General features: G+C 47.1%; 2 protein-coding genes across 7 annotated transcripts in view; both read right to left on the bottom strand.

The window, feature by feature from the left end:
* Nucleotides 1-1,578: 1,578 nt before the first annotated feature.
* Nucleotides 1,579-10,431, bottom strand: ANHX (anomalous homeobox). Its single transcript, XM_088532223.1, has 9 exons — nt 10,183-10,431; nt 9,674-9,798; nt 9,338-9,461; nt 8,589-8,775; nt 7,793-7,925; nt 7,210-7,511; nt 6,608-6,758; nt 3,268-3,355; nt 1,579-1,671 (listed from the first exon to the last, which is right to left on the bottom strand). The coding sequence occupies exons 1-9, from the start codon at nt 10,429-10,431 to the stop codon at nt 1,579-1,581; spliced, it is 1,452 nt and encodes a 483-aa protein (XP_088388349.1).
* Nucleotides 10,432-11,625: 1,194 nt separating this feature from the next.
* DEPDC5 (DEP domain containing 5, GATOR1 subcomplex subunit) overlaps nt 11,626-26,637 on the bottom strand; it is a 41,942-nt gene continuing 26,930 nt past the window's right edge. For 4 of the 6 annotated variants that reach the window (XM_088532377.1, XM_088532378.1, XM_088532376.1 and 1 more), the window contains 11 exons: nt 25,627-25,689; nt 23,906-24,057; nt 22,957-23,034; nt 22,332-22,464; nt 21,286-21,394; nt 20,758-20,982; nt 16,700-16,869; nt 15,531-15,702; nt 14,449-14,509; nt 13,336-13,418; nt 11,626-12,413 (listed from right to left, as the gene is read on the bottom strand). In XM_088532377.1, coding sequence (XP_088388503.1) covers nt 12,118-12,413; nt 13,336-13,418; nt 14,449-14,509; nt 15,531-15,702; nt 16,700-16,869; nt 20,758-20,982; nt 21,286-21,394; nt 22,332-22,464; nt 22,957-23,034; nt 23,906-24,057; nt 25,627-25,689 — 1,542 coding nt within the window. In that variant the 3' untranslated portion in view covers nt 11,626-12,117. The remainder of the gene's footprint in view (nt 12,414-13,335; nt 13,419-14,448; nt 14,510-15,530; nt 15,703-16,699; nt 16,870-20,757; nt 20,983-21,285; nt 21,395-22,331; nt 22,465-22,956; nt 23,035-23,905; nt 24,058-25,626; nt 25,690-26,637) is intronic. The other 2 variants (XM_088532380.1, XM_088532379.1) reach the window with 1 other exon arrangement.

Raw genomic sequence — 26,637 nt, forward strand, 5'->3', positions numbered from 1 at the left:
TTTTAGAAAATAACCTAATTTAATTTTGAATGGCAGGCACCTAGAATCTCTATACAGGTGGAGTACTGTTAATCTATCCAGAGTCATTTCCCCACAAGCAGCACAACAAAGTACTTGAAAGGGAGTGAAGATACATCTCACTAACTAAAGCATCATTCCTCTGTACTTCAACTCGTCAGTGTACACTGGAACCACCCAAGCTCCCATCCACGTATATTACATTCCATAGACTAGCTGAATCATTGTAGCAATACTGACACATCATGTCATTAAGGGTTGAGGAATAAAATACCTTATTTGGTATTTCATACACACGGCTAACAAGAGCCAGAGTTGAGTTCTGCTCACACGGGTGGCTCCTTTGGCATGGAAGCTCTTCCAGAGCCTGGCACACCACAGTGCCTTATTTTCTTTCGACTCCACCCCAGGCGACGAGGAAGGCGCGCACCTTGCCCACCACAGCGCAACGCGCATTTAACGCAGACAGCCTGGCCTCCCTAAGCGACCTCTTGCCTACCGTCAGCAGCGCAAGTGCGGGTGCAGCAGCTCCCTGCTCTGCTGCTTCCCTGCCCTCGCCACAGGACCCCCGAGGCTCCCTGAGCGGCGGCGCTTCGCCCCTCCCCCAACGGCCGCCAACGGCCGCTAACGGCCGCCGCGCTCCCGGCTCCGCTGTTGCTATGGCTCTGCGGCCGGCGGCAGCCAATCAGGGGCCGCGAGGATATATTTGTCCCTGTTGCTACCCGCGCGGCGGGGCAACTGGCCAATCAGGAGGGAGCGGGAAGGCGGCGGCGCCCCCTCCGCGCACGTCGGTGTCTCCCGAGGGCGGCGCGGGGCTGCGGCAGCGCTGTCGGGCCGGGCGCGGGCGGCGCGAGGGGGCCGCGCGCCCCGGGCATGTGTGTGAGGGGCTTCCTCCACTGCCCGCGGGGATTCACCCAGCGCCGGCCCCGTGCTTCGAGCAAGTAAAAATGTGAACATCTGTCTAATAAAAATTCCCTTCTCGCACAAGCGTTGTGAATGCTGAGCATGCGGCAGCAGGAAAACGCCCTTCCGAGAGTGCTGCAGGGAGAGAGACCCACAGGAAGCTCAGGGGGTTACAACACAAACACCTACCCGGGCCTTGGGGCGCTGAGGCGCCGGTGAGTGTCATAACTTCATATGATCACCTCGAAAACGAGCCCTGGAGAGAGTCACACATAACCTTTATTTGCTACTTTCATTACAAAAGGTACCGAGGACATCTACATGGTGCAGCTCCCAGCTGTATTTTTGGTAAAGATTACCCCTCGCAATACAAATTTTCTGCAAAGTATTTGCCCAGTGAGTTAGAGCAGAAGTTTTAAACCTACATTTTTTAACTCACATTTAAATCTACAGTCTGCAACGCACCTTTAGTTTCTTCAATTCTTTGCAGTATTCTTAATAAAACAGTAACTAAAGCAAACTTTTTAACTGTTAACAAGGTAGAAGGATGGAGGCCTTTTCTCTCTGCATTCCTCATTTCCATGTCAAAACCTTCATTAAATTTTAGAAAAAAGGGCCTGGGGAAGTGCAGACCTGCCGCGTTTCCCGGCGGGCAGGTCACATTCGTCCCCCGGCGGCGAACTCGAAGAGCAGCCAGGCTGCCCAGAATGTGTCATTGACTGATGGGTCCCCAGCTGGATCCTCTGGTACCTGGAAGAGACAGTAGCAATCACAGCCTCATCACTTGCGACTGTTAAGAATGCAGTTGCTCACTGGGAAAGAGGTCCTGTTCAAGGAAGGAAAAAAATGTCTCCAAAACGGGTTTTTTGTTTTGTTTTACTCTCACGGTAACTGTGGAGGGATGAATGAGTCACAAAGAGCAAACTCAAAAGTCATGTTGAACTACAGGGAGGGTATGTCTGCACACCCACAGCTCAGACACAGGAACCAAGCATTTGATATCCCTATGACAAGCCCATGAAAAGTTCACTCAGCAAGAATCAGAGTGCCCAGGATGCCTGTAGGATACTGCAAAATCATTCTGCATTCAAGCTCCCTCCCTTGCCATGTGATACACGTTAAATTATCCAAGCGGGAGCTGGGCAGGGGGGAAGCTTTTCTAATTTCCTGTACTCCATGGTCATTATGAAGGTATGAAGATGTCCCTTTTTGACATCTGCAGGCATCACACGCTATCTTGTTCCGTAGCCTATATGGCACCGAGTGTCGTGTTTCTGCACGATCACAAAATCAGTGCAAGAATCCAAAACAGCGAGAGGAAGCTCTAGCTACAGAGACTGCACGCTCTGGAAATCTTAGAAAAGGCTCATTCATTATTAATGCCCAAAGCTCTCCTACTCATCTGGCTCACATTATGGCTGGTAAAAGGCCACTTTCCAAGATACAGATCTTTATATTGATGCTTTCAGAGGCTCAAAGAGGTTCTGTTACTGTTCTCAGAGCTTCAGACACTTCCCATAATGAGGCCAGCAAATATGGTATCCTGCTTTTGAAAGCCTCTTCTAAAAAGGCTTTCTCCAGCAGTTTACGTTGCAGCAAAAACAGAAATGGATGAGTGATCAGTAGACCTGCACATTTCAAGCCAAAAAATAAACTTGAAGAATAGCACAAGATAGAATTTATATAAGGCTTTCTTGGGTCCCCATCAAGTAACCTTTAATTTAGAAATGTGCTCCTATGACCTTGAAAGCACCAGATTTCTAGTGTCTGTTCTCTGCTGCTTTATAACCAGTGTCAGCACGTGGGTTGAATCCAGAACATGGAAGGTAATCGCTGCTCCCAGCCAGTGCAGGATGGGGCACAGTCCCTTTCCTTAGCAGCAGCACAGACTGGGGGACAAAAGCTGTATCCAAGATTTTAACAGTCTGAGAGCACACAGCCAAACTCCGTGGAACATCCTGGTGGGCGAGCGCCTGCAAGCAGCCACCTTCCAGTTACTTGCTTACCACACTGCTAGGTAAACCCTCCATGTTTCAATACATAAATGATACTTCAGATGTGCACAGGCTGCTCTGCCCATCACTACAGTGCCCCTTTTAGTAAAATCAGGGTCTGATAAGCAATCCAAGTCGAAAAAAAACAAAAATAAAAAAACACTTCCTAGCATATGTTGGACACTGCATGGGGAATGCCCAGCCTATTTTGAACTGTATGGCAATTATATGTTTAGATCAGGGGTATTTTATGCAAACTATGATGTGAGATCCACATGCCTCATGAAAGCCAGCACTGGGTAACACGCACACGGCTGGGCAACTTCTCTGTACAGGAGGTGCCTTCTCTTACCTGGCTGTGCCTCAGGGCTTGGCTTTCTTCCACGCAGGGTGCAGAAACAGGTGGGCATTGAGGTTTGCTGAAAACAGCCTGACAGGAACTGGAAGAAAATATGATAAAAGAACATGTGTTTTCTTTGCACTTATGTTCTCCTCACCACTGAGCAGCATCTTGCAGCAGGACAACAGGAGCTGCTGGCAAGACCATTCCTTGCAGAGAGGAGGAATTCTGGTCAGTGGCCTGCAATCCCATGCTCTCTCCTCAGTTTGTTATTGAGGCCTGAATATATTCTGTATCAGGAGAACTAGTCCAACCAGGAGCCGTATACAGGGACCACATCTAGATTTGCAACTTTGCCTATGCCCCCGGAGCAATCCCCATAAACATGGAGGCATCTGCTACAATGTATCTTTCCTGGAATATACTTCAAAAACCACAGATTTTAAGAGTCAAAACAGACAAACATAGTTTTAGATGTAGCCAAAACATTCCCTACGATCCTGCTGTAGGTTTTCAAGGCCTCCAGTCTGGAGTCTGGGGACCTGGTTTCGCTTGGGGCTTCGCTACCTCTCAGAAAGGGTCATAGCCTGTGGGCACAGGGCCAAGCAGGAGACGCAGGCACTTGACCATGGGATGATCTCAGCAGCACCTTTCTCCTCCTATCCCCCTCACCACCAGCTCCAGAGTACCTGTACTGCCATGACACTGCCCGTTCTGCTCCCAGGAATGCCCTGCGGTCCGAATGGAGCTCAGGAGAGCAGCACCAGGAACAGGGCAAGCGCCAGGTTGCCCTTCCTTGGAGCCCCCTCCTGGCAAGCAGCCTAGAGGCTCCTCTCTTGCAGGCTGCATACAGAGGATGTTTACTAAATTCAAATGGATTCAGCCCTCCCGAATTTACCTCATCTTTTTTTAAGCCCACTTACACTCTGACATCCACAATACCCTTAGCAACAGATTCTACAACGTAATTATGTAGCATATCAAAAACAGTCTGCTTCTGTGCGTGGCAAACCTGCTGGTTTTCAGCATCAGGCAGAGGGCCCGACGGCAGGAGGGTTCCTAGAGCCCAGAGCTGCACCCGCAAAACGCAGGCAGAGCAGCAAGCTGCAGCAAGCATCTCTGCACCAGCGGCTTCGAAATCAATACGCCGGCTCAGAAACACAGTCCTGTCTTGCTCCACAGACCTCAGTGTGCTTTCCTGCTTGAAATGCGAGGCACAGGAGAGCAAGGCTCTGCACGAACCATTAGCTGGGCTACATTCCACCTGCCCCAGCCACAGGAGTGAGGGCAAACGGCACCACTGTGGGTAAAGGGCGGCATCTGCTCAGTACCCGCAGCCACTTGCGCTTCTCCAGCTGCATCAAATGCCCCTGTTGGGCAGTGGGGAGCAGATGGAGAGTTGAGCTCCCAGTCTCGCTGTCCCTCGTGCTCCCACCTCACAGCCAACCAACTGTAAAAAGCCCCTGTAAGAAATGGACTGGAATTGCTCTCATTGGCTTCCAGGCCAAGTTCCTTCCAGGGGAGCACCTGTGGATGAGGAGCAGGTCCAGGTTCCTGGGGCTCACCTGCAGCTCCGCGCCTGCCCTTAGGATGAGGAGCGGGCACTGGAGCCCATTGCAGCTTCTGGCAGTGACTCTCGGGGTGACCTTGCATAAACTTCCCTACGTTTTTATCTCTAAACCAGAGATAAATTCGCTGGCCTGTTTTTCCAGGATAACAACATTCATCTGCCTAGCACTTCAAGCTGTTAACTCCTTTCACCCCAGATGAGTGATGCTCTGTGTCACGGTATTGCTAAAGATGACTCAGGTGACACAATTCCTCTCTAATCCAGTAGATCTGTTAGAGGGCCCTGCCTGCGAGCAAAGATGATTCCTCATGCACAGTCATTCCCCGCACAGAGACTCACCCTACACTACTCATCTGTGGTTCCCTGGCAAAAACACCTGGATGAAAGTGCAGCCTAAGCCTTGCTCATTCTAAAGAAGAATTTCTCAAGAGATTAAAGTTCAGTAGTATTCATGGTATTTTGCATTTTCGGTGAACTGCACCTGCCCAGCTGGGTTCATGAACACAGTTCAAATAACTACATCCTTACCAGAAGGTGGTAAGTGCTGCCATGCCAGGAATATGATAAAGGGTGTGTGGATTCCTTGCACAACTGACATACCCAACAAGGAGACATTCACTATAGATTTTTTCTACTGGTGGAACATACTTTAAAAATAAACATGGGCTTACTAATCTAGAGTCAGAACATGCAATTTGTAATTCAGCCAAAATATTGGCAGCAGTTTCTCTCTGATTTTTCGTGATCTTTAGCCATCATGTAAAACCATGTGAATCCCAAAATACAGATTGAGGTGGACTCACAACGCCCAGGCCTGGGTTCTCCCCAGCAATTCAGAGTGGGCAGTTTGGCATGAACGTGAGCACTAAACCAACTGCGAAACCGGAAAAGGCAGGAAGAGTTTAAGCAGGAAGCTGGGAGGCAAGAAGCACACGTCTCCATCTCCAGTGAACCGCTGTCTTCCCCTCTTGCCTTGAAAAGCCACAAAGCCTCTCCAGGCCTCTCTTCCCTATTTGAAAAGTGGAAATACAATGACTACCTCTGTGAGGGGATGTGTACAAGTTATCATTAATAATGTCATACTAGCACAAATGCTGAAAAGAGTTAAGCAGAAAGGTTATGAGAAGGGACTACCACTCTGCTTCTGTCTTACAGATCCGTAAGCTAAAGCAACTTCATAATGTCTCTTTTGCAGTGTTTATTTTTATGAAACATTATGAAGATGTGTAACAGCATATGGAAGATGGCATGGATTTTTGTTGTTTCACGTTCTGTGGATTTATCTCAAGTCCCAGTGAAAACCTGCAATCTGAAACATTTCATATAGGCGGAGAATAGAAAGACAAAAGTGTCCTTCTGTCTTCCAAATGGGAAAGTTTGATCGTGGAACAATATTGTCACGAGCTAATGAAGATATAAAAGACTATTTTAGTATTAACTACAGGCTGTACCACCAGAGCTTGCAGGATTCAGCTCTCAAGGAGATCAGTATAGGCTATGATTTTCTGGCAAAAACAAACCAGGCAAAAAGCTCAGAAGCCAAAATGGGACTTTCTTTGCACTACACAGCATTAGACACTAACACAGCATTTCCTGCTTCCTGCACGCAGATAATCATCAGCAAAGTCTGATTGATACAGAGAGACAGTTGTGCCCCTGGAATGAAACAAATCATCACCCTGTTTCTGCAGCCCTCTTCAACAGGGCCGTCAGGGACAGCCTAGACCCAGAACCTCATTTATTCCTGCCTTTGAGAAGCCTTATGCTCTCTGCTGCTTTTACCTGTGGGGAAGAAGAGCTTCCAGAGTCCCTAGCTGTTCTCCTCTAAGGATGAAGCTTTCATGCTCTAAATCTGACTGTGGAATGATGCTTCCTGAACTGGCTTCGATACAGCCACCTTGAGGGACCCTGCTCAAGGGAACTCTGAAACCTGCTGAAATAAATGCTCACGTTAAAGACTTGCAGGTAATAAGAGCCCATTTCTAGACCAGCTAGTTCTCCCCTCCCTGTCCCACATCCACCAGCGGCCGTATGACCGGCAGCCCCAGCACTTTCCATTCCACAAACCTACCTGGCTTGTGGACATCAGTTTATAGCAGGGCTATTCTGAAGAACAGGGAGAAGAAAAGGGAGGAGATGGTAGGAAAGCTAAATAAGACTGGATAGGAAGTAAACAGAGGAAAAAAGATGGGAGAGAGAAATAAAACCAAATAAGGACAAAGGAAAGTGAGAACATGCTGCTGAAGACAAGCACAGCTAAGGTTTAAGGTTCCTGTTTATCCAGACACAGGAAAAGTCATGTAAGGGAGCAAGAGCATTTATACCAAAGGGAAAAGAAGCTTAAAACCTAGTAAAGGGAGCAAGGCAGGTGCAATCATACTGACCTTCTGTACCTGGGGTCCACACGGAGCCAGAGGCTCCTCTGGCGCTGGAAGGGGCCTGCCACGGGGCCAGCTCTTCGCCTGGGAAGGGGAGCGATCCGCAAGAGCACGGGACAAAGTTGTTGAGCTGGGGGCTGGCATCGGTCCTGCTTGGTGCTTCTCTGCTCTGCAGGGCAGCAGGGCTAAAGTATGTTCCTAGTTCCAGCACAGGCTCAGAGCAAAAAGCTACAGGTTGTTCAGTGTTGTAAGCGGTCAGCAGAGCATTGGTGGTCCTCACTTCGGACAGCCCGCTGGTCTGCATGAAGCTGTGGTGGTGGAGGAGATAAATCAGCCAGACTTGGCCTTTGCAAAAAGGGGGACCCAGCGCCTAAACCCTTGAATGCCTCCCTGGGCAGGCAGGTGGGTAACTGCCCCCTGCTCACACTGGCTGAAGCTGATGCCAGGGCATAAACCATTCCCATTTATGGGGTCAAAGCTCCCTAGATGATATCCCCTGGGAACTGAGATGAAAGTCAGTTCCATAAAGAAGTTTAAAGGATGTTTCTTGTCATTGAATTGTCACTGTAACAGGTTTTTCATACTTCACCTGGACTCCAGCATCTTTAAATATGTTCCTTCATGGGACTTATCCAGGTCTACAGCTGACTGCTCCCGCCGCGGGTCACTAGGCAAAAGGGTCATCTCCATCTGCTCCGAGCTGAGGCCTGCATAAGATCCATCTGAAAGCCACAGGGGAAGGCAGGTAAAGGGATTCTAACAGTCCCTCCAAAAGGCAATGAAAAACAGTCTGATTTCTCAAATGCAGCAAGATTTGAGCATTCCCCATGGCTGAAGTGTAGTTGAGATGCTGAGAGGGGGCCTGGAAATGTTGGGGTTTACTGGAGTTCAGAACTACTCATCTACATTTCAATAACCCCCTTTGCATCCTGGAGGATGAGACTTATGAACTATTCGTGTGTTTCTGCTAGCCACCAGTGTGTGCTGCCTAGAAGGGCACTCTGCATCCCATCCACGGCTGGAAAGGCTACAGAAGAGACAGGAGTAGCCTGAGGATGGCCAGGCAGGCAGGGGAAAGACAAGATCCATCAGCGGGTGATGGATCCCCTGCTGTAGAAGAAAACAGGTGCTAACTTCATCACTGCATGAACACTGGCAACTCTTTCAATCTCAGTTTCACAGAGTGGTGGCAATAGTGGTAATTATTGATAACAAAAGTCAGATGAAGTAGCAGGGGTGCTACTTCAGTACCATCCCCCAGGCAGTCCCCAGTGGCCATCAACATATAGCTGCTGCTCCAGAGGAAGGACATCATCCTTCCAGGAGAACTTAAAATTGTTTTTCAGCTCTTTGGAATATATCCCAAGCCTGTTACTAAGACTAACCTGCTGTTTGTGGAGTGCAGGATCCTCTGCACTGCTGCTGCTTTGCATGGTGAGTCAAAGCCTTCTCAGCGTGTGACCTCGTGAGCTTTTCCACGCAGGCAAGCCGGGATTTTTGACGACGTCGATAATTTGCAAACCAATTATAGACCTGAGTTGGCTTCAGATTCATGTCCTGAGCCAATTCCTCCTACAAACCCAGATGTGGGGACGGATCAGGGGAAAAAGAATAAGCCACACACAAATCATTCGGCTTTTCCTTCTACTTGCAAGAGTAGCCATGTAAAAGAGCTTTCAAATCAACTAAAGATTTACCAAGTCTCTGATAAATCAGTTAGACCGCATTAAGGAGACTGACTTTGCAAGTTTTAAATTTAACATGATAAGTCAGTACAATATAAATATTCTGATGATAAAAGTGCAATTTTATAAAGACTGTAGCTCAGTCAAAGCAGAACCTATCATCATAGCATACCCCTTGCAAGTGATGGTTATTTCCTTGTCTTTGTCAAACTACAAAATTAGAAAGACTCCTCTGTTAAGGGCCCAAAGAAGGCCAGATCTTTTCCCCTGATCTTTTTGTCCAGATTAAGTGAAATTATTTAGCTTGATCTTATTTTAAAGCAAACCTTTAGTGAGGGATCAAATTTAGGGAATTTTGGCCCCATCAGAATGAAACCAGTTACAGATCCCTGATCACAGAAACTTGTTTTTCCATTACAAAGAGACTTGTTGGGAGGTAGAAGCCCTACCCGCTGCTCCTTGTTCGGATTTGTGGTCACCTCTGCTGCAAATCTGTGCAGTTCCTGGCGGACTTTATCTGGGTAGTTTCGGTTCTTCAAACCCTCAGGACAGAGGGATACAGGCGGAGGATTCCTGTACACAAAAGGAAACAGGATCGAGAATAAACCATAAAGATCCATTCGCATTTATAAGAGCCTCATCATATTGAAACAGGTCAAAGTCCCGAGTGAAACCTATCTCCAAGAAGCTGTCATCCTGCAATGGCAAAACCAGCCTCTGAGTTTCTACCCACTACACCTACCAACTAGAGCAGAGGAAGAATGTACCCCCCCACACTGCGGTACCTCTTCCTGCAGCGGAACTTCTGCAGCGGGGTCAGAAAGTCCGTGTGCTGCTTCTCCATAACCTGCTGGTAGTGAATCTCATACCAGAGTTGCACCAGCTCCTCCTTTTCTTCTGCCTGGCAACACTAAAACAAAAGAGCAGCTAAGCAAACCTTACGTGGGAGTCAATCAGGCTTCTTTGCAGAGGAGAAGACCCTCAACACATGGAAACTTGCCCAGAGATACCTACTGGACTGACAAAGACTGGGATTGGGATCCCAAGATTGGGAACCCAATATGTGGCCTATACTCCATCTCTAACTATGACCAACCCCATAATCATCCAGTTACCTTCTCCACCTTGGCTGATTAACTGCCCATAGCAAAGTGCTCATCCTTGTGGGCCTGCCAAACCACCTATCTCACTACCCTACAACAGCTGGAAATCTCCATGCTCTGCTTTGCTTTAACCATAACAGCTCCAGCTGCTGTTCTGCTGCTGCTGCTGCTTTGGGAAGCGGCATCCCTACCTCCAGGAGCCTGCGGGCCGCCTCGTGCTCTCCTCTCTGGACATGAACCAACACGCAAGCTCGGACTACGTGGATGTTGGTGAGAAAATACATCGTGTGCTTGCATGCCATAATGGCCCCGACCAGCTTCTCCAGGACAGGAGACGGGCTCTGCAAGTGCTGGCAAAGCTCTCCTGCCAGCTCCAGCACTTGCCCTGGTGGTGGATCCTTGCTTTTATGCCTATTCAGCATGGCCATGAACCGCTTCATCCTCCTGTTCCTCTGGGTGCCTTTTCTACACAATGCACAAAGTAGAGGTCAGCTAGAAAATCTGCATCCTTATCCAAATCCCTCGGGCACGATCCTGTTTTGCTTTTTAAGGCAGGACTTCACTGCAGTGCTGAAAGCCACCCCGAGGAGCTCCAAGCACTTTAAATAAAAGGAAGCCTGAGATAGCCCAGGACGGTAAGAGCCGCCCTAAGGCTGCAGCCGGGAAGCCGGAGCCCGGCCCAGGGGCTGGGGGCGGCCCGGGCCTCCACGCCCGCCCCCGGGGCCGGTGGGGCCTCCCCGCCACTGCGAGCCGGCCCGAGGCTCCTCCGCGGCCCGGCCCGGCCCCGTCCGGTCCCGGGGAGGGAAGGGCTGGGACAGCGGCTGCCGGGGCCACGGCGAGTGCAGGGCCAGGACCCCCGCGGAACGGGCAGCCACAGGTTACTTTGTAATAGACCGCAACTTTTTTTTTTTTTTTTTTTTAAGATGCTAATGGCTCCCAGCCCATCAATACGCACAAGTGGAGTCAATGAAAACGTGCGGCTCCTGCTCTGCTCCCAGAGCTGGAGATGACTCACCCAGCTTTGGCTTCCTCGCTGAGCTGCAGCAGCTCCGCGCTCCCAGGGGCAGCTCCGCACAGCCCCGCGGCGGGGGAGCAGGTGACAGGAGCACAACTGCTCCAGTGGGACACAGCGCCGCAGGGCCACCTTCGGGCCCAGGCCCAGGCGGCTCTTGCTGGAGTCCGTGCTGCTCCGCAGCAGCTTTCTCTACCCACCCCAGCATGGCCTACCTGAGAGCATCCTCATTGTGCTGGGTGCAGCCACATCCTCCACACTGTTCATCATCTCCCTTCTCCATCTAAGCAGCAACATCTTGCATTTAATCACCCTTGGTTTCTCCTTAGACTTGGATGCTGGCCTAGCTGAATGGCAACTGGCCTCTTGCTCCTGCTGCATGACACTGCTCTAGCTCCAGAGCTGGGGCCAGAAAGTCCTCTGTGTTTGAAGAGCAACATTCCGCCACTGAACTTAAAAGCCAAAGGAGGTCTGACTTTCTCAGCAGCACTTCATTATCACACTAGACATAAGCAATATTTCCTTTTGGCAAAGCTCTGCCTCCTCCACCTCATTATTCCCCAATTCTGTATTTACTCACTGTCAAGAGTGACAACAGAACATCACAGAACACTGCAGTCACTTTGTTTTCAGCATTTTTGCTTATTTACACGTATGAACATTTAATAAGTTTCTCACATTTTTATCTTACATATTCACACAAGCAGGTACATCTCAACAGGGAGAGGCCGGGTGCTGGCAAGCACATCAGATGCAAACTGCACCCATGGCCTCCAATGACAACAAGCTTATACCATCGTTTTCTGTGCTGCATCCACCTGCCCTTGGAAAGTGTCCACGCCCTCCCTGCTTTACTTCTGCTCTAACTCAAGTTTTGGCAATCAAGAGCTGCAGCTACTTAAAATCAAGCTGAGATCAGGCAATAGGTATTGGCAAGCCAAGAGCCCAGGGTCTTTTTCCAGTGACTTAATCAAATTCTGTTGAATATCAACAGCAATATGGATCAGATCCCCTCTGAGCCTCAGAATGAAAGCAACAGAGAGGCTCTTTTCCAGTCACTACTGCTTTCTTGTCACACAGTAGAGCTTTTAGCCACAAGAGCTGCCATCCCCTCTCACGGAGCACTTGCGTGCATCTTATCCAGGCAGTCGGTCCAGAACAAGACGAGGCGGCTGTCTTTGTTCCAGCAGAAGTCCGTGAAGTCTTTGAGCAGCCGATCAGCAAATTTCTCATCACCGGTGGCACTGGATCGCCACGTTTTGGTGAGCATGGTGTTGTAGGCCCAGTTGTAGCCGATGCGCTCCTCGCAGAACATGTTCTGGTTGGTGGAGCTCGTGGAGTTGCGCCGGCGCCGCTGCTGCCCGCAGGAGAATTTCCTCTTGGAATAGGGGAGCTGCAGAAACACTGTCCCTGGGGAAACGGACAGGACTTTAGTCTCAGATTGACCTAAGCCTCTCTGACCAGCAGCTGACTCACGGGGTTCTGGAAGGGAAACTGGACTGAGTTTCATTCAATTGTGTTTTTTTTTTTTGTCTTTTTTTGTTAAGCAAGATAAAATAAGACATGCTTTTCCTTCTTCTGTTTTACATGCCATTTCCTTCTGCAAATTACAACACTTAGACAACATGTAGTCTTGTTTTTCTCTTGGTGGAAGGGAATGTAGCAAAACTGTAAGCTCTGTCCCATCTTTCCATCCTTAAACCAATTTCCATTCTCTTCTGCAATCTTCCAAGAACTCTGTTTCATGTTATTGCTTTCCTGCCCCAGAAACCCACTTGGACATGCTACCATTTTAATGTAATATGTCATGCATGAAAGCATAGTTAAAAAGCACCAGTAGATCCCCAGCATTAACAAAGAATACTGAGAGCAAGCACGTCCTAAGTGCTCCCACCACCTCCCACACTGTGCACGCAGGCAGACGTGGCTCTAGCTGAACTTAAACCAGGAATCAAGGGCAGAACTCATGAGAAGAGGGTACTGACTTCTCCCAAATCCTTCCCTCTGAGCTTCTGGACAGGCATTTATAGAAGCTACACACAGAATGGGCTCTGGCTTTATAACTGTATCTCCCTCTCCTGGAAATGAAAAGTTTCAGGGACACTGTAACACCAGGCTTCCAAGTAGTGCCATTCATGGAGCAATGCTCTGTGCTTGTTTCACACGCTGTCTTTAGGTTTTTCAGTTTGTGTTGGCTGATACATTTAACTCCTGACCTGACTAGGGACGCAGTGAGGATCAGCGCCCCTGACACCAAACACAACCTGACTATAAAATGGTTCTTTTGTTTGAGAGCCTCCCCTGGCCCCTGTGCCTGCCAAGTACTGCTCACCTGTGACATGGATGTACTGGGGCTTATTCTCAGCTGGAAAGTTGAATGCAGAGGCTGAGTATTTATCTTGCACAAATCCAAATCTGGGGAAACAAACACCAAGAAAAGAAAAAGAAAGAAAGTAAATGCTGCGCCAAATAGGATTACTTCAGCCCAAGGGAGGTACATGAGGGAAAATCTTCCCCAATCACACCCACAAGCCCCTCTCTCCATGGGCTGACAGCCTGAGCTTCTCCACGTGCCCCATCCCTGTGAGGTGCAGTGTGAAAGCCCTGCAGCCCTGTTCTGATCTCCCTCTCCCGGTGTCCGGAACAAGAGCCAGCAGCTCAGGTTGGGAAGACCTGGAGCTGTCTCCGACAAGATGGGGTGGCTGTGCACGGATGAGGGAAGAGTTACAGCGAAGCAAATCTTTGCTGGGGCACACTTCAAGCTGCGAGATCATTTTGTTCCTGCTGGGCAGGGTTCCTCCCAGCTTCAGGCAGCTCACCTGACAGCTCTTGGCTGTCTGCAGGATGCTCATTCCTCTCCTGCTTTCTCAGCTAATGAAAGTGCATGTCCAAGCTAAATTCCATTACAAAGCCAGCCTCCCTAGCATGAAAAAGAGCCTGGCAGCAGCACTGTGAAACGAATCAAGCACGCAGAGGGGCAAGGCTAGGTAATATTCAAAGCGATCAGCAATTTCCTCTGAGATGGTTCCCAGCCTCCTCAGTGCAGCTCATAACCCAGTCTCCTGCTTACTGTCAATCACTGGTTGTCATCCAGCTCAGCACTACATTAAGAGCACAGAGAGGAAACAACACTCCCTTCTCGCTGGGAAGAGACTCTGTATTTGCGGTCTATTGCTCCTAACCTTGGCACCTTCCAAAGGTACCAGGACAAGGGAAAGGTTTGCTACGGAGTGACAAGGTGAAATACTGTATCTGCCTGCCTCCTTCACCCGCACAGAAACACTTGGAGGCATTTTAGCTATGTTTAATCTAATAAGCTGCATGCAGACTGCAGCGAGGCAGCCTGCACCGAAGCCAGGTGCCTTGGGAGCGAGCGCTCAGCGCCAGTTTTCATCCCTGCTCATGCAGGGAGGCACAAACCTTGCTGTCAGTCTGCTCTACACACCTGTATGCTATAGCTTCCTGGAGGAGATGCATACGGTCCCAGTAGGTTTCTGGTTCGAAGCCTGAAACAAACAGAAAGGCAATGATCACCTGGCAAAGCCCCTGAACTTCCTTTGCTCTTGCAAAGCTTCAGTATTCCTCAGACTCCTTCTGTGCACTTTTTTCCTAGTCATCTCTTTTCATCATTTTGTCTATTTTCTATCAGCTGTCCCTTGAATAACAACCTCTTAGGCCTTGCATGCATCAGTAGCAAATTCATCCTTGAATTAAGCTTGTTTGTCTGTAGAGATGCACGAAAGGGCAAGGGAGGAGTGTTGGTGACCACATACCCCTACAGAGGGCACTGAAAATACTTATTTCAGAGTCAGTGGGGCCACAGTGACCTCGCAACACACGGGCTTGTCACATTTACATGCGGACACTAGGCCGAGAGTTAAAAAAAACAAAGAGTCTGATCATCTTCACTATTTTAGCACAGGGCCTTTTGCAATTTGTCCTTCCTCACAATGTAACGTTGCCTTTCTCTGCATGGGGCTGGTGCTCTCTGATATTTGAGCTCTCACCTGAGACCTGGGGCAACACTGTTGCTCAAAAGGGAGAGGCTGCAGAGAAGAAGACTGCAGCTTCTAGCTCTTAATCTCAAGTGCAAACTCTTACCATGACTGTAACCATAGCAACAAAAAAAAGGATGGCAGTCACGAAAACCTAATCTCACTGAGGGGGAGAAGCAGCAAATGCAGGATACAAATGCAGATCCCCTATGGGCAGGACCTATAGCAGAATAGATTTTTCAGTATAACACCATGTCAAAGAGAAAAACTGCTCGATGCAGGTTCTGTAAGGCCACGGTTAGGGGGAGACCACTCATCCTGTGCCCTGGCACTTCTTGCTGCCAGCTTGGTGCAGAGCTGCATGCCCATCAGTTCTGCCAGTGCAGCTTCCTCCGAGCTCTGCCAGTGGCTGGAGGAGGCAGGCTCTTCATCCCACTAATGCATTTCTGATAGATAAATGAGGTTCTTCATGCCAGAAGGGATCTACTTGCAGGAAACTATCCCAAAGGGTATAATAAAGAGCATTTCTTACCATCAAACAAATGCTCGCTGCCCTCCTTCAGCAAGCAGCTGACATTGAGTGGGATGAACAACTGAGCTCTGAGGGGGTCTCCATACAAGTAGCTGGGCAAAGCGAACGGACCTTCCAAGACTGGAACGAGCAGGAAGCCACAGGACGTCGCCTTCCGATGCCAACCCTGAACCTGAGAAAAAGGTTCTAACAATGAATCAAGGCACATATGTCAAGCTGAGGAGAGGCACTAATGTGCATAGGAGCAACTCATCTTGCCAAGAATAGATCAGCTATGCTCATTTCTCCACTGGTTCAGCTCGCTCTGCATGGCCAGCACACAAGCATCCTCGTAAGCAAAGCTGTACAAGCACAAGACATCAAGCTTGCCCTTTTTTTTTTTTTTTTTTTTTTTTTTTTTTTTTTTTTGTGCCACATCAATCAGAAAGCACTTTAAAATGGGACATTTTTCAGGAACTGGTTCAGCCTACTTATCAGCAGTGGCTAAAGGCTGCTGCCTTACTGGAAAGTGCAAGGGTTTTTATATAAAAGCAAAAGCAATCAACTAGTGCTATTTGGTTGGGTGGAATAAAGCCTGATGTTAAGCAGAGATGGAGCTTTATTAAAAATACAAATGGGAAAACAAAATAAAGGTTAAGAAAACTCTAAAATAAAAACATCAACAGCTGCTTGCATTTATAATTCAAAATATTTTCAGCAAGTTCACAAAAAGCCCAAAATTGTTGCTGAATGGGATGAACATATTGCCTAAGAAAGCCCCATCATGAAAGCGATTTGAGTTTCAAAGCTCTTACATTTAAGGGGAGAAGAAATGTGGTGTGAAACACATTCATCTCCAAAGACACAGCTTAAGGCCTGAGATTTAGGTAAGTGGGACTTAAAACACCACCTTCACCTATACTGGCCTTCACCTAGCGCAGAGGACACTGCTCAGAGGCGGAATACCGTCCTGCAGAAGGAATGATTTAGATGGCACAATAAATTCAGAGGAGATGCTGCAGTGCCAACACTTTAGCAGCACCATCATCAGTAGAATTACCTACTAAAATGGCAGCAAATCCAACCCCCCATTGCTCTCCTCAAACTTCCCACCTGGCCATGACGATGTTCCCAGCAGGACAGCGGGGAAGCGCTTAGGCTGGGATGCCGTGGCCACCCGGGACCCTTACCATCTCAAACAGCACAGCCGCAGTCACCGCCATCCAGTGCAACTTGATCTCAAAGGCAGCATTCAGGGAGAAGTTGCCGTGGTAGTAACAGCTGCACCACTCCAGGCGGTCCGTGCGGTTATTCACATCCACGTCCAGCGTCACCGTCCGCTGCTCAGGCACTGTGGCAGCTGAGCAGCCAAGGAATAGGGGGATGTTTTAAACGCACGTTCAAGAGTGAGTGGGAGAAAAGAACAGAAGAAAACAGGACAAATAAGCCATCTGGAATGAATCTGTCCTCCTCCCACTCCTCCCCAAATATTTTTTGGGCTAATAGAATAGTCTAGGAATGCTGCTCACCTAGATCACAAAAGACAGAAAAACAAACAGCATTACCCATACTAGAGGTCTATGATGTAAATTACCTCTCCAAGCAGTTGAGACATATCAGCTGCAATAAAGAAACTGTGCCAAGAATCCAAGAGCTGATCAATAAGCGACTGGTGCCATAATTAAACATGGCTAGACAGCACCACCTCCTTCAGTACCCAGGACATCCCACATTGGTTTCTTTATGTCCCCACCAGAAATCATTACGGGCCACTGTTATCCATGGTAGGAGCATTCCAGGACTTTTCATAGCAAAAAGAGATTAGAAACAAAACTTGTTCCTTTAACCCCACATCAATATCCCACATTACCGCATTGCTAAAACTGCATACCCAGCAGTTTTGTAAAAGCAAGAGAAGTCAGCCAAGACTCGTGCAGCAGTGTTCAGATCACTGCGATACCTCCTCTTCCTTGGCAACCCGTGCTAGGACAGTGCCCAACATCCAGCTCCCTTTGAGCCCCACATCCCAGAATCCCAGTCAGAGAAAGTCTCAGACACCAGGCAAAGGAGGAACAGAAGCACAGAAAGTGGAAGCGACTTGGCTGCAGACAAGGCCAGGGATAGAGCCCAGACCTTCCAACTATGGGCCGAAGCCCTGCTACAAACTATGGTGTCAACTTTCCTTTATACAAAGGCAGCATGTACCACTGACATAAAATACAAAGGGTTGCAGTAATACTGCTGAAAACTGCTTGCGTGGCACTTCACGGTGCCTTTCAGTTACATGTCCTAGGACAAATACTGTTCTATCTTGCCTAAGAGAAGGAAGACACTCGCCCTTCTATAGGCTCAGCTTCAAAGGACCTTACTGAATGGTTGAAGTTCATCCTCAAGGTAGGAGGAAAGCTCCCCCCTTCATTCACTTCTGCTGCAAGTTAGCTGGAGACAGTTTTCAGGGTTAAAAGCAAATCCTTACATTGCTGTTACTGCAGCTTAGCAACAGGAAAAAAAATATCCCAAAATGGAAGAATACCACCCAGTTTTATTTTGTAAATAAAATCTGTATCTGTCTGTAGGAGATGTGTTATCTGCAAGCTGAGTTAGTCTCATATTGTCAGACAGATCAACATCTCATGATTTTATTTTTCGCCCTCCTTTTCACTTGCTGTATCACTGTAGATACAATGCTTGTGGTTAGGAGAAGGTTACAATGCCAATACTGCAACAAAATACAAACCGTGATCTGAGATGCTGGAAGGCAACCTCCCAACAGATGTACAGCAAAAGCAGCTCAGGCAGGTAGGGGCTGCTCATTAGCTACAAGGCCAGTGACAGCACCCAGCCCACTGTACCCGAACCAGGACACTGTGAAGAATGAGCTCCCTGCTCCCCGAGGCTCTTCCCTTGCACTGGAGTCTCCCTGGCCCCCTCGCCTGTGGCTGTAACTCACAGGCAAAGCGGCAGGAAGACAGCCCGGCCAGAGGAACTAATAAAAACAACCTTACAAACCAAAGAAAAATATCCACGTTGCTCTGAATTTAGAAGCTTCAAATTATGATCAACTTTATTTTAATAAAATAAACTCTCTGGCTTCCGTGTATCTGATTTTAAGAGGACTCACCTGCTTCCCAATTGTCTTGTACCACTGAGTATTTAGCTAACGATTTATCGATCGGAGAGGAGCAGGCAGGTTATTCTCCAGGCACAGACTATGCTACATACATGGCTACAATTGCTAGTGCATGCATTGCTATAAATCAAAAGGGACAAGATTAGGTATATCACAGGTCAGATTTTCAGTGGGAAGGGAAAGGGGACAATCACTGAGCAAGTGATTAGGGAGTGGGGAAGAATAAGGATTTTAAGGATACATGGAGCTTGTTCCAGAGCTCCCAATGCTTGCATGCAATTTTGTGTCACAGCCTGACATTTAGGGAAGGTGGGGAGGGGAAGAAATCAAAACCACAACCAAATCAAAGCCAAGAGAGGAACAAATGAAGTCACGTGGACCAGAGGTCACTTGGGTTTAGTAAAGCTCTGATATGCTGATAATTTATTTATTTATTTTGCTGGAACACTGTTTAGAAGAGGGACAACACAGAAACATTTATCAAGCCAGTTCACTTCTTTTTCTTAGAACTTTTATACTGAGTTTTCCTCCAAGAAACAGGTTTTGGAATAAGCAGTGCGCATGTCAGCAGCCTGGAGGTGGCTCATCCATGGGCTGCAAATTAGTTAAACAGCAGACAGACATAATTCCAATGGGAATGAGAGAGAAGGGCTATAGAAGTGTGTGACTATATCACACCCCCTGGGAATCCCCTCTTTTCTGGGTGGTGTTAAAGAAAATGTGAAAGGAGGACTAAGACACCCTTCCCTTTTTGTCCATTCCCCCAGGTACAAACTCACTGATTCCTGATCATCTCAAGATGTGCACAGACATCAAAAAGTGAAGCTGCTTTCCCAGGCCAAGCAGTGAGTAAGAGATCAAAGCAAGAACAGGATCTGGCCCCAGCTCCTCAGCCCTCGCAAGGCTTTTATGCCAGCCTATGTTCAGGCTGGTTTTGGCCAATCATTGAGCTAATGAGGTTGGATACTGGCCAAGGCAACAGATTTATTGTGTGACAGGGAAAAATATCCTGCATATGTTGGCTTCAGGGAATTAACCCTAAGTTCAGGCTTCCTATCTGTAATGCTTTCCCATTTCTGATGCTGTTCCTCTTCAAACAAAACTTTCAGAAATACATATGCATTATTGTAACTTCAGGTTTTAGAGATCCAGGTGATACACCAGAAATAAGTCTCTTCAGAAGGTCAAATATATAAAGAAAAAAAAACACTATAAAATCTTACTTTTATCTCTAGTTGAGATACTCCTTTGAAAGATGCATCTAAATTAATCTGAAGCTGCAGTTTCATAGCAATTATTCTTTTTTTTTTTTCCTGGCAATTTTGGACAGGGAAAGGGTAACAAAAGCAAGTGACTCAGGCTGGCCTGGAAACGCGACAAAAAGATGACAAAGCAACACAGTCCAACATGCAGCCAGTATGTTTCACAGGCTGTTAATGGTACTAGTGTTGTACTTCACACATTGCAGGACCTTTAGATGTTATAATTGTATCTTGTCCTGCTATATCCCGATCTTCCATATGCAAACCCTGCTGTTCCCACCCTGCAGGGATCACTGGCAGCTGAGCTTCTCAGACATGAACACAAGGAGTCTGGCTGTAAATGATTCAGACTCGCCCAGGAGCCTCCAGCACCACATCACAGAAAACTTCTCTAACACATCTGGATCTCGCTGGGGTTCTTGTCCTTGGGAAGCACTTAGGCATGTCATTTTAAGGAGAGTTTGGATGCTCTACTGTTCTCACAAATTGTCCCTCATCACAGGTTGTAAAGAGTCTATTTGGCTCTGCAAGGAGACACAAAATCAGTGTTTCCTCTCTGAATTCTGGAGGGTGGCATGGGGGGGAGAGGACAGACAGGAGCAATGAATTTTTCCAAAATATTTTTTGTTGCATTCCAGTTCCATTCCAAGTTTGCTGGCTGAGCAGCAAAACTTGCCCTGCTCAGCCAGTGAAACATACCTCAGAACGAGATCACCTGCAAGACACATGTAAGGCCAGCATGAAATTCGCAGCTTTATTGCTGGTCCACGTGAGATCATACCCTTGGCTGGCTGCTCTTCCCCCTTCAAACTATCCCCGTGCACTTCCCCAGCTGTCACCTGTGCTGTGCATCTACCTAAGAGTGCAGCTGCCTGGCTCCGTCCTCCGAAACTGCGGCTAAAGGAACTGTGCCTACTTGCATAGGAGGCTGGGCGGCTGGGCAGCCAGGGCAGGAGGAAGGCAGGGATTTCGGAGTGCAGGAGCTCTTCTGCCACAAACGCCACCTCAAACCACTTCCTCTGGAAGGCGGAGAAGTCATCCATGGCAGCTGTGTGCCACATGGCAGGCTGCGGCATGCCCACTGAGCAAAAAGCAAGGGGAAGCAGAGGTCACAGCTAGGAACAAGTGATCACAATTAGGAAAGAGAAGCAACTCTGAAAATGGGGAAATAAAAAAAATAGGTCACACTCCCTGTAATTGCCTTCTTTTTTTAAAATAAGAAAGTGGCCAAAGATTAATCAATTTCCTTGACTCTCTTTAGAGCAGACAGTTTCTGGTTGTTCCAAAGACGACTTTCTGCAGCAGCACCCTTAAGAATCAAGTGAAGCTAGCAATTATGCAAACAGATAATGAGGAAAGTCTTGTAACTAAACAGAACTCTGACCTCGCTCAGGTTCTTTGTCCACAACGATCTTGTAAAAATAGAAGCCATAGATGAAGGTTCGTAAAGCTTCTCCGGACGCATGCACAATCAGTTGCTCTTCTAGCATTTTCTGAAAAAGAGATCGAAGTAAACACAGAAGAAAAAGAAGCCATTCTCAGAGTTAATAAACAGGTTGATAGAGAACATTAGGAATTATTTTCCTTCTTGAAGTCTTTTTGTCCAGAGATGTACCTAAGGAGAGTATCAGCAATGCATCTTTTGATACTCAGTAAGTGCAGCCAGTCATATCTCCTTGAGAAATTGCATTTGACCTTTCTGCAGATGTCTGCCTTCCTCCCTTACCTTGTTCTGGTTTTATTGATTGGTGTACAGGAAGGCAAGAAGTCAGAAACATCTCTGTTCTCTGTTAATTGATATGGGATCTCAGTAGAGGAATCTACTCAAAAGCATTTCTAACCTTCCGCCTCCAACACAGTTCAACTGGGAAGAAAAATCCATGAATACAAGCAGTGTATCTTGCGCAAAGTGTTTATACCTCATCATCCATAAAAGAGCATTCCTCTCCTGTCTGCATCACAGATTCATTACCCAAACAAATTATCAGAAAGAAAGAAAAAGTCACTGTTGTGTCTCATGCTTCTAAAAACTGGGGACATCTTGGTAACTTACCAGCTAAAGGCAGGTTGTACACAGAATTGTCAGCATCTCATAACAGTGGAAAATATAATGCATATTACTACTGAAGTATGTGCTGCTGCTTCACAAAAACACAACAAATTTGCTAAGATGTAAATCAGGTAGCAGTAGCACACACATATCATCTGTATCATAAATTAACAACTAGCATTCAAGAGGCAGCAAGAACATCCTGGTGGCAGAAGTTAGTTTCTGTGCTGCCCTCCTTACCTCATATTCTGCTTAGCACACTTTTCAGTGTGCATCAACACGAGGCTTTTAATAAGAAACAGGGATTATACCATGGTTTCCTTGACAGTTCTACTTAGAGAGGGATAACCCTGGCTCTCCCAACACAGCAACTTTCCTACCTGCATGATGTCAATCGCCATGGCCTGGGTCTGCACACCCTCCACATTGTTCACCAGCCAATGCACAACTTCTGCACTGATGAAACAGGATGGGGACAGGCCCTTCTGTTCAGAGAGCAGCTGGATCCCTGTGCTGAATCACAGCAAGTCAAATATGTTGTTAGCATGAACCGACTGATAGTTCTGCAAGTAACAAGGACAAAATCATTGCCGAAAAAGAAAGAAAAAAAGAAAGGAAAAAAGATAAAAAATAAAATATAAAGACACAGAACAAGAAGTGCACAATGCCCCCAAAGTGACAATGCCCCCAAAAGACATTCGCTTCAGGTAACAAAGATGAATACTTGATATAAACAGAACCCTTGCTGCAGAATCTTGCTTTAGCAAGACTGGAATTCTGATAATACAAGTCTGTGTGGCCATATCGGTATGTAAATTTCTACAGAATTCCCTCCCGGAGCAACTGGAACTGAATAATAAAAGGCAGCTGGAAAAACTCCTTCAGAGCCGACATGGGGTTTCTTGGAGTGTCTCTGTGACACATCATCTTATAAAACTTCCAGACAGATATTAAGCATACTTGTGTAAAACGAAAACAAAAATATATTAAAAAAAAAATCCTTACGTAGGATGCTTCATGGCTTCAAGAATCTCCATCAAGGTGGATGCAGAAGTCAGAGAGCTTGTCGAAAACAGCTGAGAGCTGGGAAGCAAATAGAATCATGTTAAAAATCCAGGCAGCTGCCAGATTTACTCAAATATATGCATTTAGAAAAATGTTATCTCTGTGCTGTGCCACATTTCCTTCTTCATTTCACAAAGGATAACTACAAGCATCAGACCCATTTTCCCAGCCTTAAGTTGTAAGGACATTACTATACTGACCCAATTCACACTGTAAAAACATGCCACCAGATTCAAGAGCTATTGGGAGCAAATATTTTAAAAGCTGGCTTTTTTAATGTTCATATACAAACACAGGAAGCAGGTATCAATGCAGTTTATTTTCAGCACTGCTTCCTCCCCAGTGTCTCGCCTCCAGCTTGGGACCTCTTGGATTTCATCAACCTGCTGCTCCATTTAGGCATGCAGGAACCTCTTTGCTAAAACATAGAGAAAACAGAGGTCAGTGCAGAGCCTGCTTTTCAGAACCTCGGAGCTCCCTGGCAGAACTGCCTGCTAACAGGTTTCAGAAATAGAATTTCTTCATTCTTCATTTCTAAAAGAATGAAACTTTTTTGGGGTAGGGTGGGAGGAGGAAAAAAAAAAAAAAAAAAAAAAAAAAAAAAAAGGCCTCATGCTCATTTAATTGTGGGAAACCAGGTTGCAAGGCTTGATTTACTACTACGTTTTCTGCATGGGGAAGCGCTGCAGCAAGGTCATCTTGTCCCAGCAGCTCCCTGTCCAAGCGCCTGTTCCCTGGCAGCGGGGAGGCACTGGCGGCTGCAGGAGCACAGCCCCACCGTGCCCCCTTCCCACTCCTGGCATTGCCAGCACATCCTCGCCCTGGCCCCGCCGCGCTCCCTTCCCCGCTCTCGGCGCATCCTCGCCCCAGCCCTGCCGTGCTCCCTCACCTGCTCTCAGCATTGCCGCCCGTGGTGCATCCTTGCTCTGTGACACTCTGGGAGCTCCCTGAGGCCGGGGCACTGCCCCTGTCAGCCAACTGGCCCGTGTTTAGCAACATGTTGCCATCTAAGGTTGTAGGAGCCGTTTGATCTATAGAGACCTGAAGGAGTAAAACACAGCAGCATCTTTATGGCACTGATAACACAATCCTTTTCCCATTTCCTTTCTTTTTCCCCTCTGCCCCTCAAGTTTCTGCGAAGGGCAAACAATGCTGCAAGGCGGGTACAAACAGATGCAGAAAGGATAAATACAATCTTGCTTTGGTCATCACTACAGAGTTACTGACAAAACAAAAATTCAGTACCCCAGTATTCACAGGGACCCCAGTAAAGACAAGGATCACCAATGCAGCAACAGCCACTGCCCAGCCAGCAACAGACCCCAACCTGACACGTTCAGCTTAAGTATGACTATAAACGTGCGACGCACAGAAACAGGAGTCCTAGTCACTGAGACAAGCTGCAAGCAATTATCAAAATAGTTTCAACTTGAACTCTGAGACAAAAACACATGAATTTACCACAAGGAATTCAAGTTTCATAATGCACAAAAGCAGCTCATCTTCCTTTCTTAGGGCACTATCAGGAGGCTGGTTGGCACCCACCCACACCTATGTCACTAAGACAAGAACACTTTCCTCCCGCAGGAACACTTGCACTATTCCATGGTAGACTGACTAGTTCACAAAAATCAACATAAAATCACTTCAGAAGGAACACGGATGCTGAAAGATCCAGCAAAGTACAGGCTGTAATTGCCATCTGCCATTAACACGTATGGCTTTGGAAAAGCACATTATATAAAAGCTAGAGAGGTGGGGGAGTGGCGTATGTACAGCCAGGACTAACTCAAATGGGTGTAAATATCATGGTTCCTGGGCCTCACAAACCCGCAGCACACACCCAGCTAAAACCACAGAGCTGTAATACGACTTAGCTCTGGTGGTTGGAGGAACAGAGCCCTCTCTATCTGCGCCACTTCTCACCCCAAAGATCTCTCACTCTGCAACAGCAGATGTCCCTTTTTGGGCAGCCAGAAATGGCAGATGCTCCAGGCTGAATCTACAGTCCTCACAGCCAGTTAAATCCATTCTTCCTGTCAGACCTCATTTCACCCTGCAGTATTTTCTGTGGTTATGCTGCTTTATTGCTAAATCTTAACTAGTGTTAAGTGTACAAACAACATCCGTCATGATGACTTTTAGACCAAAACGAAACCAATGTTTTCAGTTCTCAGTTGTTTAAGAATCTGCAGGCACAATTTGACTTCGATATCTTCAGAACCACCTGTCAGTTAACTAACACTGGAGAAATTTAGCCAAGAACCATGTAAGCTGTGGCTGTCTTTGCTTCACAGAGGAAACGGAAAAAACAGCACTCACTGACATACAAAAAGAGAAGCTTTAGTAGCTGGCAAGACAGTAGCATCATAGTGAAAAGCACAGTAAGGCAAGGTGTATGGATATCCAAAGCACTTCAAAACTATTGAATGGTGGAAGGAAACTGGAGCATCCACCATGAAGAATTCATTCTGTTCATGCTGGGCATCTCCTCAGCAAGCGGATCTGGAAACTAAACCAGGTTCCCTGAACTGCACAGTGAGGACAACAAATGCTCTCTCTCACCTCAGTCCAAAAGCCAGAGATGACGAGACACCATCCAAAACTAACCTGGGAGTAGAAGGTTGAAGCTGTGCGTGGGCTGCGAACAAAATCCATAAAGAAGGCCCCATCCTGAAGGCATCAGAGGAAGCAGGCCCAGTAATGGCAACAGCAACAGGAAAAAGGAGATGAAGAAAAGCAAATACAAGATTGTGCAAGTGTGAAATGACCACAGAGAGAAAGTATGAGAAGAATGCATATCCCAAACAGACACAGAATCAAGTGCAGCAAGCAGGAGCATCAGGAGATGCTCACATACAACCTTACTTTCTCTCTCTGTACCAAGATGTTACTTTTCCTTAGCACAGACACTTTTCCAAAGACTTGCAAACCACACTGATCAGAAGCCATTTCAAAACCACAGCCTTCCTTCTCACTTAGGAGAAAGACGGAGCCCTAAACTAAGTGGGTCTTCATTGCAATTGCAAAAGCTGAAGAGTGGTAGATGGACCTATGTAACTGTGTCTATCCGACATCTTTCAAAATAAGGCCAGCTCTTTTCTGGTCTATTAGTCACTCAGATGGTAAGGAGAGGAGCCTGAGACAAAGAAACACTCTTCAGGAAGCATACTCTTTCTCTCAAATGCAGATTCTGCTTTACAAAGCCAAGGAAGAAAAATTTATCAAGAAGACCTCTCCAACGGTGTGTTTAATATCTTGTACAAAAGTCATCGGCACTGCCTATCCTGTGTTCCCTGCCTACTTACAAACCAAGGATGAATTTATCCCCAGCTACTATTCTAAAATACGTCACAATTCTCTTATCACACCAGACAGCGCGCTGGAACCCAGCTAGGTTTTTGTTCCCTGTTTGCAGTTCTCTATTCTGATCCTAGGCAAAACATTTTGTCTATAGCCTGCAGCTAGGAGGATACTTACGCTGTTACATACATATAAAATGTTTTCTGCAATGTATTCATGCTAGGGAACATACTGCCCAACAAGTGTCTGCTGAAGTGACTTGTCAGTGCTGTTCTGAAGCAGAAGAGGTGGAGATGGTGGTTCAGTTTTGTTTTGGAC

The sequence above is a fragment of the Tinamus guttatus genome, unplaced genomic scaffold, assembly GCF_059628265.1.
Source record: "Tinamus guttatus ecotype Peru unplaced genomic scaffold, ASM5962826v1 Tinamus_guttatus_pri_ptg000459l, whole genome shotgun sequence".
NCBI classification, from domain to species: Eukaryota; Metazoa; Chordata; class Aves; order Tinamiformes; family Tinamidae; genus Tinamus; species Tinamus guttatus.

Bases quoted from the DNA above. Each gene is read 5' to 3' on its own strand.
- ANHX (XM_088532223.1), bottom strand. From the start codon at position 10,431: ATGAAGCGGTTCATGGCCATGCTGAATAGGCATAAAAGCAAGGATCCA. The intron at 7,926-8,588 runs GTTAGTCTTAGT...TGTGGCTTTCAG, and splicing joins CTGCACTCCACAAACAGCAG to ATGGATCTTATGCAGGCCTC. The intron at 6,759-7,209 runs GTCAGTATGATT...CATTTATTTCAG, and splicing joins GTGGACCCCAGGTACAGAAG to CAGGTTTCAGAGTTCCCTTG.